This window comes from Tympanuchus pallidicinctus, unplaced genomic scaffold, assembly GCF_026119805.1.
Source record: "Tympanuchus pallidicinctus isolate F22 unplaced genomic scaffold, pur_lepc_1.0 scaffold1, whole genome shotgun sequence".
Classification (NCBI taxonomy): Eukaryota; Metazoa; Chordata; class Aves; order Galliformes; family Phasianidae; genus Tympanuchus; species Tympanuchus pallidicinctus.
The window spans coordinates 100,637,729-100,653,651 of record NW_026294618.1 but is presented as its reverse complement, the minus strand read 5'-3'; the positions used below and the strand labels follow the sequence as shown (position 1 = coordinate 100,653,651).

The 15,923-nt window shown below is 45.6% G+C and overlaps 1 protein-coding gene across 2 annotated transcripts in view; it reads right to left on the bottom strand.

Moving 5' to 3' along the window:
- Positions 1-6,202: 6,202 nt before the first annotated feature.
- COMMD1 (copper metabolism domain containing 1) overlaps positions 6,203-15,923 on the bottom strand; it is a 67,880-nt gene continuing 58,159 nt past the window's right edge. Inside the window, exons 3-4 of one of the 2 annotated variants that reach the window (XR_008205187.1) lie at positions 9,200-9,292; positions 6,203-6,349 (exon numbers count right to left, since the gene is read on the bottom strand). Coding sequence is in view for 1 of the 2 variants with exons in the window: in XM_052677326.1 (XP_052533286.1) it covers positions 6,242-6,349 (108 nt within the window). In the remaining variant the exon portion in view is untranslated. The remainder of the gene's footprint in view (positions 6,350-9,199; positions 9,293-15,923) is intronic. The other variant, XM_052677326.1, reaches the window with a different exon arrangement.

Below are 15,923 nucleotides of genomic sequence, written 5' to 3'. Positions count from 1 at the left end.
TTGCCTCGCAGGATATTGCAGTGGGGGGGTAATTAGCTTTATGCACCGTGCTCCTCAGCTTTAAAAGAAATGTAGATTTGCCCTGAGGTTCTGCAGTACTGTAGAACTGTACTTTAGAAGATGCTGGGAGGAGGCCAGGGCTCACCAGATACTTGGTGCAGGGTGGTGGGATGGCTGTTGTGTCTGGAGGTGCAGGCAGAGCTCTGAGGTAGCTGTAGTCAAATGCACTCCTCTCTCTGCACAAGCCTGCTGTCTCCTTTTATCATGGCTTTTATCATGGCTTAATTTCTGCTGCTGCTGCCAGAGAGATGCTACAAAGACTCAGTGAAGACCCTTATGCATAGCTGGAAGATCCATGAAGTGGCCAACAACCCAGCATGGGACCAAACATCCTCCAGCAAGCACCCCAACCCAGCTTAGTCAGGTAAAAATATCAGGCAACATCCATCAGCTTGCACGTGGGCCAGAGGTTTAGCAGGAGCGTTTGTGGTATGAGTGTTGTATGACTTTGCTGGGAACCCCACGAGAAGTGCCAGAGGGGCAGCCTGGCAGTGCCATGCTGGAGGGAAGGTCGCTTGCCATGTGCCACGCCACCACTGCGCAATGGCCGTGGCTGGTACTTTCAGGCCTGGAAGACAGGTTGCCTGAGCCCTGCCCCTGCGTTTCTGATTTGTCTTCTCATGGCTGCCATTGATTTTCATCATAGGAAACTCGCTTATTGTGCGCTCTGTTGCAGGACAGGAAGTGTGCCACTTATTGCAAAAATGCACTGTACAATTTCCTGGTAATGCTGTGTTTGGCCAGGGCTGCCAGCTGGCTGGAAGGCACAGAAAATATGGCAGAAAAATGACATATAATCAAACTTGAATGAGGACTGTTTCCTCTGGGGCTCTGCTTAGAGCTGTGGCTTTGGGATTTGTGCTGTGACTGCTACTTTTCTCCCTAACCACATTTGCAAGACTTTTCTCCTGAAAGGTCCAAGATGCTCACCAGCATCCAAAAATGCCATTTATTCAATTATCTGGGTTTGCATATTCTCCAGAACTATCTCCTGATGAAAGCTAGCAGCTGAGTGCTGGAGTTTCAGCATGGCTGGCTGCTAAGTGAATTAAAACACAAATTCCAAGTTACTTGCACTCCAAGGAGGTAAGAGACATGGAAATGTCTTTGGATAAACACCTTGTAGCTCCCTGTTGGGCAATGTCCTCTGGCTGTGGAGCAGCTCAGCATTATGGTGGTCTCCCCATGGAGGCAGCCCCAGGCATGCTTTGCTTGCTTCAGTAAAGTTAACAGCTACCTGCAGGATGCTCCAGGCAGGCTCTCCTGACATCCTTTTAAACCTGTTTTCCTGCAATTTCTCGCATTTCAAGATCTTTGTTACCACTAAAATCAAGGAGGAAGGACAAGGCGTTTGGGGTTTTGATCATAGGGAAAACTTCCCCCAGGACTCTGCTGAGGACAAGGGCACAAGATGGCTTTCCCCCAGTTTTTTAGACCGCCTTCCAGCACCCACAAATCTCCAGACTTACCTCTTAACAGGAGGTTTTCTTTTGCAGCTTGGTTCCTCAGTTCTCATTTCTCAATTTGTTTTCTTTCCCAAGAATGCCTACACTAGGAGGAAGTTACAGCCAGGACAGTTGTGGTGCAGGGTGTTGAGGGCTCCCTCAACCCCTCAATTTCTTGGGGAGGCAAAGCTTGTAGCTGGCAGCCTGGTCTCCGCGTTTGCTGAACAGCACCCTGAGCCCTGGGATTTTGACAGACCTGGTTCCACAGCAGTGAGTTGTCATCTATTTTCCAGATACAAACCACATGAAAAGTGCCACAAACAGTCATCAGTGGCTGCTGCAAAGGACTCTGTGCCTCCCTGGCCAGGCTGTCTTAAAAAGGCACTGTCTGTACCCAGCACTGACTGAGCACCTTTCTGTAAATATTTGGAATAAATGAATATTTGGAATAAATGAACCATTCAAATTCCCCAGGAGGGGAAGAAAACATTTCCTCCACCAATGTGGAGCAAGCTGAGTCATCAGGTGAAGCTTCTCAGAGACTTACACATCCACAGATGTTCAGTCAATACATAAACGAAGAAGCATACTCAGAAAGATGGTGATTGATTTTATTGATAGGTAACAAAGTATATAAAGGACCGGTGTACAGAAATGAAAATCTCTCAGATCTCTCAAAACGCCCAGAAAAATGTTCTATAAATTAAGCAATTCTGGGAATACATGGACTCAAATTAAAAAAAAAAGACAATTGCATCCAGAGAAACCTTTTTGCAGCCAGATAGCAAATGTAAGCCTTGCACATTGTGCAATGTGTGACTGAAGGTGATGGCACTGGGAGATAATGTGGGGAGCACCAGATCATAAACAAGTGGCAACTTGGAGGAATTCCCAGAAAACAAGAATTGCTTGACTGAATCAACTGCAAGGCATATTAGCAATGCAAAAGGTGACATCAAAGGAAGAACAAGGTGAAGGTTGTGACAACACACGGCTGCCATTCACTAATTACAGGCCACAGAAAGCAGCAGATGTTGGGATGAGATGCATCTCTGGAGGTGCACATCTGAGGTCGTCATACATGGTGCCAGAGCTACAGCCACAGCCCCATCCTGCTCTTGTTTGCTGTGGGGTGAATCCACCATGATTTCTGGGAGTCATCACCTGCGTCAGTAGGAAAGCACCGGCAGAAACAGGCCTGACTGACTGCTGTGGGCAGTGGCAATGCCGATTTCATCCACAGTGAGGTGGAAGGTTTCCTGGATAAATTCATCCAGGGCTTTGTATGGCTGGAGACCTCTATCCCCAACCACTGAGCATGTTGTGGAGGGCAGGAGTGGCAGCCACAGGGCAGGAAACGGGGCTGGTGGCCAGCTTTCACTGCCACCACTGCAAAGATAACAGAAACACAGAATTATTTGAATTGGAAGGGACTTTAAAGGCCATGTAGACCAACCCTCCTGCAATAAACAGGGACACCCATAGCTCCATGAGGTGCTCAGAGCCCCATCCAGCCTGACCTCAGGTGTCTTCAGGGATGGGGCATCACCTCTCTGGGCAACCTGCCACACCATCCTTATCATAAAAACAACTTCTTTGTGTCCAATCCAAGTCTTCTCTTTTTAGTTGGAAACCATTTCCCCTTGTCCTGTCACACAGGCCCTGGTGAAGAGGCTGTACCTTTCCTTCCTACAGTCCCCCTTTAGATACTGAAAGGCCGCTCTCAGGTCTCCCTGGAGCCTTCTCTCTCTTCTCCAGGCTGCACAGCCCCAGCTCTTTCAGCCTGTTCTTGTAGGGGACACATTTTCGTGTCCCTCTTCTGGATGCACTCCAACAGGTCAGTGTCTCTCCTGTGCTGAGGACTCCCCATCTGGACGCAGCTCTGCAGCTGAGGTCTCACAGCACAGAGCAGAAGGGCAGGATCACCCCCCTCATCTTGCTGCCCACACTGCTTTGGATGCAGCCCAGGATCTGGTTGGCTTCCTGGGCTGTGAGGGCACATTGCTTGCCATCCACCAGCACTCCAGGTTCTTTTCAGCAGGGCTGTGCTCCATCCTTACATCCCCAGCTTGTACTGATAGCAGAGGTTGCCACGACCCAGGTACAAGACAGCCTTGCATGTGGCTTTGTATTCAGTACATTCAGTATATTTAGTAGGATCACTGATAGCAGGCTAATAGCCCATGCATACCAACAAAGAGCCAAGTGGTCCTTCACTCAAGGAAGCATAGCAGAGCTGCATCTGAAGCCTCTTCTCCTCCACCACTCTCAGACGAAAGCAGGCACAATCCTGCTCAAGGGGGAAATCTGTTCTCCTTGCTCAGTCTGAGAAAGCACAGCATCCTCTGCCTGCCCATGTCAAAGCTTGTGAAGCAGAAACGATTTTGCTGTCCAGTGACTCTGTGTCCTTACCAAGGGTTGAGCAGTGTGGTCCCAAAAATATTAAGCTTTTTTTTTTCTAGCCTGGTAGTTTACTAAGATCCACCAAGAAGAAAATGAGAAGGATTCAATTTAAACATCTTACCGCTACTAGGAAAGTGTCCAATCATTTCCTCAATGGCCCCATCTCTTTTTGCCTCAGCCTCCTTGCCTTGCCTTGCCTGGTTAGCCATTTCACGTATTTATTATTCTCTGTATGAAATAATACTTCCTGACATCTGTTCCCAGTTTGTTTCTCTTTAATTTCCATTTATAGCACATTTTCCTATCCTCTGACCATGTTGAAATAAAACAATAAGTATGTTTGACACAGTGCAAGTTACTTAAGATCACGATCCTTCCCTGACCTTGACTTTTTTTCTTTTTTTTTTTTGCATGTGCTAAAATGCGGAAAAATAATTAAATGAACATTGAGAAGAGGCAAGTAGAAATCCAAAAGAATCAGCAACCACTCAGCGTTTCACTCCTCTGATTATCCAGGGACTGGTGTGAGGACCAGGCTCAGCAGTCCCCTGTTCCACTCTGACAAGTATCAGCTGCAGCCAAATGGGGAAAGTAAAGAGCTGGAGCTGTGTGCTCATTCCAGAAAGAGGGGAGAAGCAGGTGGCTGTAAGGGTCGGGCAGAAGCATGGGAAAGCAAATGTTAATTCCGAGTGCAGCGATACAAATCGGCTTGAGTGATGCTTTACCTCCTGAGCAGGGAGATGGGAAGAGGTGCCCTTTCTTTGCTCTGAAAAGAGTGTGTGCTTCCAAGTACAATCTGGCAACTCTACAAGCAAAAAAATCATACGGGGAATCAGCGAGGAGCATTTAGTTATGGCATCTCTAGCTTAGTACAGACAGCCAATATGATTTTTGCTAAGGAGAAGTTTGCTTATGAAGCAAAGGAAGAAACAGCGTAGCCTCCAACCAAATGTGTGAGCATGCCTCCGTGTTAGTAACAAGAGCAGCACACCAGGGTTGTGCTCCATCACTACTCTACGGACTATCAGGCAGTTCTCCAGTAGGAACCATCATGCTCCATGCAGCTCCTCCATGTCATCCTGCACAGGGAAGGCAGGAATTAATGCTCCTGTTGTGGCAAAGTGGACAACCCCTGTGAACTGAAACATGTGAAACAAAACATCTCAGCTCATTCCCCCCTGGCTGCACTGCAGTTCTGTGTTATGGCGAGGGAGAGAGGCAGGTTCCCACAACAGGCAAAAAAGCCACAGCTCAGTTTCAGTCATGATGCTCTGTATGTACCTTATCTGCCTTTGGAAGTTTTCTTCACACAACTATTTTATCAGTAGAGCTTTATAATCTGCACGTTTGCCAAGGCCATTTTCCTTCTGAGGATTCCTAGCTGAGCACACCCACACTACAAACTCTGGGTTTAGCCTGGGAGTTTTCAAGGTCAAGACAAACATCATGGTAAAGAGCAGCCAAGTTAAATCGTGCACTGACAAAGTACTGGTCTCTCAAACACAGCATGCAGCACCACGCCAGGGCTGTGCCACGTAAGGCTCAGGAGCTGGAAGGCGAACGGGGGCGGCCAGCCTTCAGGGAAGCAGGCTAGAAGTGGCTTTGGAAGCTTGCCAGCAGGTCACTACATCAGGCTTTTGGGAAACCAGTGTCACCTTGAGCTGCCCAAGAGATGCTGCCATGGCCGCCCCCTGGCTCTCTGTGGCATGGGGTGAGTGTTTATCAGCGGCCCGGCAGGGACAACTCACGTGCTTGGGAACCATTTGCTTCATCCTCAGCAGCACAGAGGCTTGTGATTAGAAAAAAGTGTGTCTGTGTCTCTTTTCCCTCAACTCTCTGCACTTCATCTCCTGTGCTCCAAGCTCTAGGCAGGCAGAGTTTGCGTAGGTAGATTTGTCCTACATAGCCCATGGTTTGGAAGGATAAACACAAATCCCCCTAGTCTGTCTGTTCCTTCTGCTCATTTCTCTCCTGCCACAACTGGCCAATTTACCTTTGCTGTTCACTCGGTGCAGCATTTACAGCATCTGGAACAGTAAAAAACTGATGGGTAGGTAGGAAAAAAAAAAAGAGAAAAGCTACTCTAAACTCGAAGGGATGATTATGCAAAGCTTTATGCAAGCAACATCACTGCTGCCTTGGAGAACAGGCCTGGAGGAGGGGCTGGAGAGAGCTTTACAGCTTAACTTCACCCATGCTTTGTTCTGAATGTGTTGTACAGTTATAACTGATACTTAACAATCATTACCTATTTTATATACAGGAACAGGCATTATGAATAAGTACTGAGGTCATTTGTTTTTTTGAGTTGCAATCTCTTTATTTTCTGTGAGTCAGGTGGTCTGAGTCAATGCAGTCATGCTGTCCTCTATTTCTGAGAGTTTCTTCAGCATCTGGCTCACCTTGGCCTCATCAAACTCCAGGCAGAGAAATTCAGATTCCTACAAAACAAAATTGCAAAAGCAGGAGTTGAGAAAGATGATAATTTTTCAGAGATACAATAGAAGAGGCATAGCGCATTCTGCTTTCCTGCTGATTTATATCCTGTATCTCCTTTACTTCTGGTCAAGAGGAGGAGGTTTTCTACCTCCCACAAGTTTGCAACCAACATACCAAACAAGAGCAGTATATGCTGGAGGCCAGCCTGCTGCTGCCAAAGAGGGCACACGTCAACTGAGCTCCACTCTAGCATCAGTGTACATTCACAAGTTAAGCAGCGGCACTGATTTGTTATTCTCTGACAGGATGGGTGCTGGGGTGTAGTAAAAGAGCTACAAGGGAGCTCAGAAAATAAAGCATACATAGAGAGAGAATTTCTAATCATATGGTACTCATTAGTAAATACAAATGCGAAAAGGCCTCCTGAGATCTCCAGGCCTTTGGTATTATCCATGGTATGCCTGCAGTCACCAAGAACTTCCTGTGGTGATTCTCCCAGAGGAAACGTTTGAGGCCACAGGGAATGTGACTGCATAGCAAAGGCCACTCCGGGTGAAGCACTGTCAGTGGCAGAGGAACACACTGCAAGTATTTGGAACTGAAAGTGCAGCAAATATGAAGGGATGTTTCCTTATGAGATATTGGAATAGTTTTAGCAACTGGAATAGCTGAACGTGCACAGAATTTCTGTACATAGCACAGACACTGCAGGAGAGCATCTGCAGTTCCCATTGGGTTTCGAGCACACTCACTTTCTGTCATTATTTCAAAATATGTTTTTTCGTCTGACAAAAACACTTCAGTGTTATTTACGTTCACAGAACAAATAGTTCATGTGCAAGGGTAAAGTCGTCATACAGATGCAAACCATCCATTTTTACAACTGAATTTCTCACTAAATTTCACATTTCACATTTCACATAAGCATTCTTTTTCCACAGACATCAGGATAGTTCCACCTTTTACCTTCTCTCATCCTCACAAGGGCATTGGGTTGTTCTGTTTTTTGTAAAAACCAGCAGGCGACAGGCAAGCCAAGACTCTGATGGAGGAGCCAAGGGAGGGTTCTGTGTACAATAATGACAAAAGGCCCTGCCAGAAGAATGCTAACAGGAAGGAAATGAGGTGGCAGAAGTCACTGATCGAACACATGAAGTGCATGCAATGGCTGTGCCAGGATTCCTGCCTGACATCACTCACATGGGGAGCTACCACAGTTCAAAGGAGAAATCCAAAGAGCGACTGAAAGCTTGAAATGGAGGAGATAAAACGACACATTTACACCCAAGTCCAGTTCTTTAAGAAAGCAAACCTGGCAAAATGAAAGCATCGTGCACTGTAAATTTCTGTGTCCTCAAATACAACTGCATCTCCCTGATGCTGCTATTCAGGCACGGGGAAGACCCTTCTCATAGCTATACTGGATGTATCCATCTTCTTGAAGCGTGCATTATTTCATGTGCTAACTGCCAAGGAATCCGACTGACCAAGTGCAGAGATGAATTATGTATTTAGTGTGAGAGTGCTTCTGATTAGGAAAGGTTTCATGGGATTAAAAGGAACTTTACTGCCACTTTGTTCAATGAAAATTCAGTATGTCGTGTAACTGATGCATGTCAGGTAGAATACACAAATGACTGTTAGGGCAGACCTGTGGCAAGCAGGGCAAGCAGTTATGCTCAGGCTGTTCTTAACTATTCACCCCTACAATATTACTCAGTACAGTCCACCAGCGTTTCATTAAATGATTGGGACAGCAACATTTGGGATCAATAACCATGCAGACAGGACGTGGATGCAACAGCTTTCACACTTTCTTGTCTTTGACAATGGTTGCTGTCACATACCTCAGTGCTACAGCCCACGTAGGAAATACACAGAATGCCTCTGTAGAACATAATTACAGCTGGACAGCACACATAAACAAATGTTTGGTGAGGAATTTCACAGCTTACCTCTATTTGGCAGTGGGCTTTCTTGTAGATTCCTGTCTGATTAAGAGTTATTAAAAACATAGGTCACATCTGCCAGAAGAAGATGTGTTTGCAAGCTTAGGAGATTGTGGGAGAAAGGCAAATGAAACCCTTCCTATGCTCTGTCCCTGGAGGTGTTCAAGGCCAGGTTGGATGGGGCCCTGGGCAGCCCGGTCTGGTATTAAATGTAGAGGTTGGTGACCCTGCCTGTGGCAGGGGGGTTGGAGATTGGTCATCCTTGAGATCCCTTCCAACCCTGGCCATTCTGTGACTCTGTGATTTACAGCCTGAGGCTCTCGGAAGCATCATACTGAAACCACATCACATTCCCACGCTGGAGTGAATCATTCTTACTGAAATGACCAGAACAGGGCAGACCTTTTAGGAAGGACTGACGGCACCACACGCAGCCCTGGGTCACAATCCTCAGCAGGATGAATCTGCCGCCAGACTCATGCTGAAAACTCGGGCTTTCCGGTCACAACTGCGTACCTCAGGTCATGTGAGCCTGTATTCCCAAGCAAGTTTCCCCAAGGCAAGGTCTGCCCATGCAACCCTTAAGATCTGCATCAGCTGCTTTTACAGCTTAATCACAAGGTGAGTGCGAGCAGAACAAAGCTCCCAATTCTGGTGGAAGTGGTTTTGCAGGAGCCTAAGGCATAATTCAGCTTTTTTCCCCACTTCAGGTTGTGCCAGTTAAAAGAGAAGTAAATTGAGCAAAAGGACACTCTTGAGTTACACTAAGACTGTGCATGCCACCTTATGCAAGTCTAAGTGTAAAGTAAAAGTAAAGCACACTTTTGTCCATAAAGCAGCTAAAAGTTGGCTGTAAGTATGGGATGATAGCTGTGTAATTACCACATTCTCATGTAGACTAACCTGAAATGTGAAGGAGGGGGCAGTAAATCGGGCTGCTCAGAGCTGGGTTTAGTCTCATGTAACACTCCGTTAGTTTACACAGTCCACAAAGTTCTAAAGATAGATAAAAAAGAAAGAAGATGGAGCTCTGAATCTCAAAACTCCACACCACTCCCCTGCGCTGTCTTCCAGCAGCAGGACAGATTTGGTATCTCTGCTGTTCCTAATGAAGAAACAAGGCATCCTTTCTGATATCCCCGAGTGCTATAAAAATTTTCATCCCGTTTGGATGCTTTGCAATTAAACAAAACCAAAATGGAACAAGTCATTCATTAGAAGCCAACCCAGAAGCCACCAAACAGGAACATCCCCAGAGTACTGAGCACGAAGCTGACTGCTGACCTGAAGCCACCAAACACGCAATGTGGCACCGTGAGCCCTTTCACCGTATGGGAACCTGCAGCAGTCCATTTCTGTACCTCCAGTATGAAGCAGCAGTGCCGTGAAGCTCTGAAGCACGGTGCACCTGCCTGCAAGCCAGAAAGCTGGCACTGGCTGAGCCTTTGTGGAAACAGAAAAGGTCTTTAGGCAGGAGAGGATATGTGTGTCAGTGGGACTGCCAGAGCACTGCTGTGAGATGGGAACAGCACGTGCATATCCACTCTCAGGCTGGAAGACCAAGTCGATGCACAAAGAGAACCCCACTGCTCTGCCACTGTCCAGCTGAGCCTTTTAGGAAGCTGTGGGGTGGGCATCCACTTCCTGCAGCCCTCTTGGTTCTCTCCCCACACGCTATCCTACCCCTCCTCCCGTTTCCCTTCTGAGCCCAGGCTATAAAAAGGAGCTGCAAAACCAACATCCACAAAACACACCCTCCCCCAGGCATGAATCAGGTCTGCCAGGTTGGTTTGTTTGTTTCAGTAACAACAGAGAGTAGCAAAAATATTTATATAAGAGAACATCTTGTAAACACCAGCATTCTTGCTGTCCTCTAGAAAAATACTCAGAAGCACAACTGTCTGTATCTCAGTAACTACACTTTAAAAAAAGGCTCATTTTGAGAAAACCAACTCTCACACATTTGAAAGTCAAGAAAAAAAACAACACAGCTGTTCCCTATTGCATCATTTGGACTCACTCATTAAAAAGTTTCCCATTAACTTCAGCTCTTCTACTGCTTTATGTAACAGTGGATTTAGCTTAGATGCCCAGATCCTGGCCCTGGGCAACCTGATCTAGCTGTGGTGCTCTGAAAGCAATGCCTCCTGTTTTATTTTGCAGGCCCACAGTGTCAGAGGCAGATGGTGGGATGGCAGTACTGATTGAACCTTCCCACCAATGTCCTGTTACGTTTTGTTGTGGTGCTGTTATGTCCCTTGCTAGGGAGGTAATGTTATCTTTATTAACAATTTTTGATACTGTGCTGATTAAAGTGCCTTATTTATGAAAGTTGTTTTCTTAACTTAAAGAATTGTGGAAGCCATGTCTTCAATACAACTAATGGTCTTCAGATCTCCAGTATGTCATAAGAGTTTAGAAGTGTGGCCTTTTGGGGGGGGGAGCCAAAGCCCAGTGATTCAGCAATAGGTGACTGAAATAAAAAGTAATTCATTTCTCACTTCATCAGATATATGGAAGACTGAATCGAAGAAATTCCTGACATATTTCCTATAGAAATCAATCTGGCTGCTTTTTGCAGACCTCTTAGTTCCTCAGGGCTAAACAATGAATAACAAGTTCTTTACTTCTACGTGGCATTTCTCCTTACGGATCACTGCATATTCTGCAGCCAAGCAAATCTTCTACTTCCTCTGTTAACCAGGAAAAATACCACGCACACGTTACATAAGTAATTAACTACATTATTGGTAAATAAAGACTCTGAAGTCACGATGGTCAAACTTCTAAGCATTTTATATTAGCTCGGAGAGGAAGAACAGCAAAGGATACCTCCAAAACACTGAAATGGTCTCTGTGACACATTGGGAGACAACTCCGTGCAGTTCTCCACCTGAACATCTGCCCCAGTCACCCCTGCCTGGGCCAAAGGTGACCCTCACACAGCGCCTGGCCCCGGCACCATCAGCCAAACCCTGCAGAGCACAGGGCCGAAGCCTGCAGCTCTGCAGGGAGTCAGGAAGAGAGAACACGAGCCCTGCCCTGCCCTGCCCACCCAGTGGGGACGCGTCCTCCTGCAGGGATGGGGCTGCGGGGTGAGGTGCCAGGCACGGTGCCCAGGAGGTTGTGTTCCCTGCAGCAGGAAGAGACAGTGCAGCACAGAGTGAGGCAGTGGCACAGCTGCCCAGGGAGGGATGGAGTCACCAGCCCTGGAGGTGTTCCAGAACCGTGGAGATGTGGCACAGAGAGACGTGGGTTAGTGGACGTGGTGGGGGTGGACTGGATGTGATCTTAGTGGACTTTTCCAACCGTAATTCCGTGATTCTGTGACTCTAATCACAGGTTTGTTTCCACCAAAGCAGGAGATCTGGGGTTCAATCTGTGGTGTCTTAACACCAGGTGAATATTGTGCAATTGACTGTACAAGCAAATCGAGCTGCAAAGCTACAAGCCAGCTGGGATCCCTAAGCGAGTGGGGAGAGAGCTGTCCTGGCATTGCCTTTTTTTCATTCCTTAATCATTAATAAGTTCTAATTGTAGTCAAAAAGAAAATGCCCAGAAACAGCCAGTGAGGAAACCTAAAGAACAAGCAGAAGGGTGGCACTGACCCGACAGCAATAATAGCACCCAAACTCCACAGGTAAGGAAATTCCAAAGCACTGCAGGTCTCTGAGTCCTTTTTAGGCACCACACAATGTGCCCCAGCTGTGGCAGCTCCCCGCCCATGGCAGGCAGTTTTAATGATATTCAGTGTATTGCAATTCTTCCTCTGACAGGCAGAAATAGTAAGATATCAACCTTGAGGTTTAGGAAGGACCCATTTAAAGACCTGCATGATAAAAAAGTGCAAATCTCAGGGGAAAAACAAAACAAAACACAACACAGCACAAAATCAGTGAACATCAAAGCAATTCCAAGCAATCCTACATCCAAGAAGGCAACAGAAAAGAAATAAAATCCCAGTCCAACCTGGAATCAGAATTGGAAATGAGACGCTTTATAAAACAGTGCAAGGAAGCTTTTTTCTTAAAGACATGTTCTGAAGTCATTTTTGCAATGATGCCTGGTAGCTCTGCTATGGAAACCTCAGACTAACGAGTGTGAGAATTTCCTACTGCACTGTCAGATGGCAACAAACAGTCCCTCGTAAACAAATCTCAACAAAGTCATCTTTATATTGTCCTTACTACTATTACTTGCTTCCAAACTCTTCTACAAAGAGGCCTCTCCTTGACACCCAGTGCACACAATGTAAGTTCAAGCTCATCTTGGCACTGAGAATCTGGATGCTTAGAAGATAGTGGGTTTACTTCTCTTTTGGATGCTGTATTGTCTCTTCCATGCAAGCACCTGCTATGTGAGTGCCTCAGCGTAAGTGGCAGAAGAGGGAACCAGAAATGACCTGCATTATAATTCAGGCTACAAAAATATAAAAAATAATGCATGAGTTACCATGGCAATGTTCTAGAAAGTATGAAGAGATGACCCAAAAAGAAGGGAAATATTGGGTTTGAGCTTATTTTTCTTCTGAAAGAATCAAAGTGGTAGCACATTGAACTCGGTGATTCATGCTAAGAGGAAATATTGATTGTCAGATGTTTATGAGAGTGACTGACTCCTGCTGCTTAGATTCTCAGATCAGGAAAACTGGGGGAGTGGAAAAAAAGCCAACCAAACCAAAGCTGTGCTGCCACAAGCCAAGCCAGCAAGATAAAGCAGAAGTTGCATTGAAGCTGCAATCACTTTGCACCAATGGTGATCCTACTGCAAACCTTGGAAGTTATTTTTAGATCATTAATGTGGGTAACTCCAGACAAACCGGAACGGATGGCAATGCACGGACTTTATAGAAGCATGTCTGACAATACTAAGTTCACTATTTTTAACCAAGTTCAGAACTATTTTTGCAACTATAACCATGGCCTTCAAAAACTCTGTGGCAAAGCGTAATTCTTTTCCATGATCCTGCATAAAATAAATTATTACCATACCGACCTAATTCCTTTGTGTCATTCTGGTGTTATATGAACCAAGAATCTCTTCAGCTAATGATTATTACATCAACTCAGGAAAAAAAAAAAAAGTAACGTCCTGCAGATTCCTTTTTAATTCTTTTAATGTAAGATCAAGCCTGTAATACCACGGATTAAATAGAAAGCATTGCAGCAATTGGAATAATCCCAGGCACTAAGACCAGCTCTCTGATACCGCACAGCAAATGTGATGTCATTGCTCATATGTTAGCGACCTACTGAAATATTCCATTCAGCATGTTGAACCCCAAATGAAAGATGATTATTTAGGGTTTACCCTGCTGGTGCTTATGCCTTTTGGAAGCACAGATTTCTTATCAGCAGGTCTTAGGGGAAAAAAATATTAGTGTAACTAATTAGAAGGAAGCTTACTCTGAAAATCTTTCATATTTCACGTCATAAAGAATTATTAAAAGACAACTTTAACACCTTTATGCAAGGTGTATATCTTCAATATGGCTATGCTACTTTCAAACTGGTGATGCTACCCCGTATTTTACCTGTAAGCCTTCCAACTTCCTCTCTTTTTTTTTTCAGTCCCTTTGATTTGTGCCTGCTTCCTTTCCTGAACTCATGCAGTGCCCGCATCCCTTTCCCAGAGCATCATCCTGCCACATGCTCTCCCTACACAAACTCTTCCAATGGCTACTTATGTACACTTCCACCTAACAGCACAACACCACCGTGTATAAATACAGTCTGACACAGCCAAGCTGTCTGTGTCTCACAGTTAATTATCCTGCATTTGTGATTAGCAATCTCACATTTCGTCTCAGCGCTGAGGGAGCACTCAGTCACAAGCGCAGCGTTCCAGATATTGCTAGGACACTGCTCATTCATTATTGACTCAAAGGAGCTGAAACCCTCTGTTGTTTTACAGAAAGCACCACAAACATCTTTTCTAAAATCACAACACAACAGTCTTGATGTACTGAAGTAATGTGAATGCTGAGCCAATTCATACAGCACCTTGCGGGGGAGGGAAGGGAAAGGTTACACAAGTCCCTGCTCTGCTGGGGCTAATGTAATTTGCACAAAACGATATCTGTTTTTGTTGTCAAAAAGCAAATTTAATTCTCATTTCCAGATGACTTCCTGAAATGTTATACCTGCAACTTTTTATACGGGCATATCTACAATGGCTCCTCGCTTACCTGGTTCCTGTTGGCCTTTTACAACACACTCTCATGCAGCTGAGAAAATGATTGCATAAAATGCCTTTTTAAACATGTTGAGGTCATTGGTCGTCAAGGGAGATAAAAAGGATGGAAACCCCTTCAGCTGTCCTTCGCTGACAAGTGTCACATGTCTAAATGTATGGAACATGCATAGTGCTGCAGCCTCCTGCCTGGTGAGAGTTCAGGTCTAACGATGGCAAGGTCACTTTGGCTGTATGACATAGAGAAACAGGGTCACACAGAACTGCCAGGAAAGTCCTTCAGCTGAGTCTCAAAGTTCAGAATGGACCCCTTGATCAGTGGTTTATGTCTGAAAGATTATAGGTGCAATCAGTGCTTTATATCACTTAGTCAAGATTTCAAGCTATACTACCAGTAAACCAGAAAAGATGCAGAACCCACAGTCCATCAGTTGTACTCACAGTTTGGGATATCTACTCCCTAACCTTTCAAAAAATGTCAGCATTTGTAACAGTGCTCCACACCTTTTCAACATGGCTCCAACGAGCTTTCAGTGTAAGCATGCAGTTGGGGGATTTGCCTGCTTCTGTCCAAAAATAGGAGCATCTTCCTGGGAAAAGACTGTGAGAGACTCAGTTGAAGCCAGCTCCACCAAGCCTCATCAAGGGGCTCTTTGGACTGAAACAAGACAGGAGGCAGCAGGAGGCTCTCTTCTACCTGCACCCTGCATGTGGGAACCCCTACATCAACCCTAGCACCTTGACAACCCATCAGTGAGGGAAAGCTAATCCAGGGGCACTCTGGAACGTGCTGAATTCGGGTCAAGTTCTCTAGGAGCTGAGCTTCTGCATAAAATGTTCACCAAGAATGCACAAACAAGGTTTTGAGGGGCTCCTGATATGTCTGCAGCAACTTCTTCATAAGGGTTGAAAGATGCCTCCCTGACTTTGCTGGAAGACTTAACTTAATATTTTCCTTTCCTTCAGAAACACAGTGGCACAAGTACCTCCTATATGGAAAGATATTTAAGGAGAAATTCTCTAAACGCTGTTCACCTTGAGTATTGATCCTGGAAACAAACCACTGTGGGGAGGGATTCCTCTGACTCCAGCCTGGCGTAGGAGATGCTGACCTTGTAAGCTGGTCAAAGCTGAAGGCTCCTGAACACAGGGTTGGGTAATCCTAGCTATAGGCACTGCCATCACTGTTGTCTTCTCAGAAGACAGAAATAAAGTCATGGTAAGAGAACAGAAAGCATAGTGCTCTAATTCCTGGTGCAGAAATGAGGACACGCTCCTGTACCTAAACCAAACACTATTTTGACATAAAGCATGTCACTACTGTTCTCTGGTTTTGCCAAATCAAAGCATCTTTGAAAGCAGAGTTGAACTCAAGGTTCTTTCAAGCCCTGCAACAATAAGCGTGGGATGGTTAACCTTCAACAGGGCGTTCTGC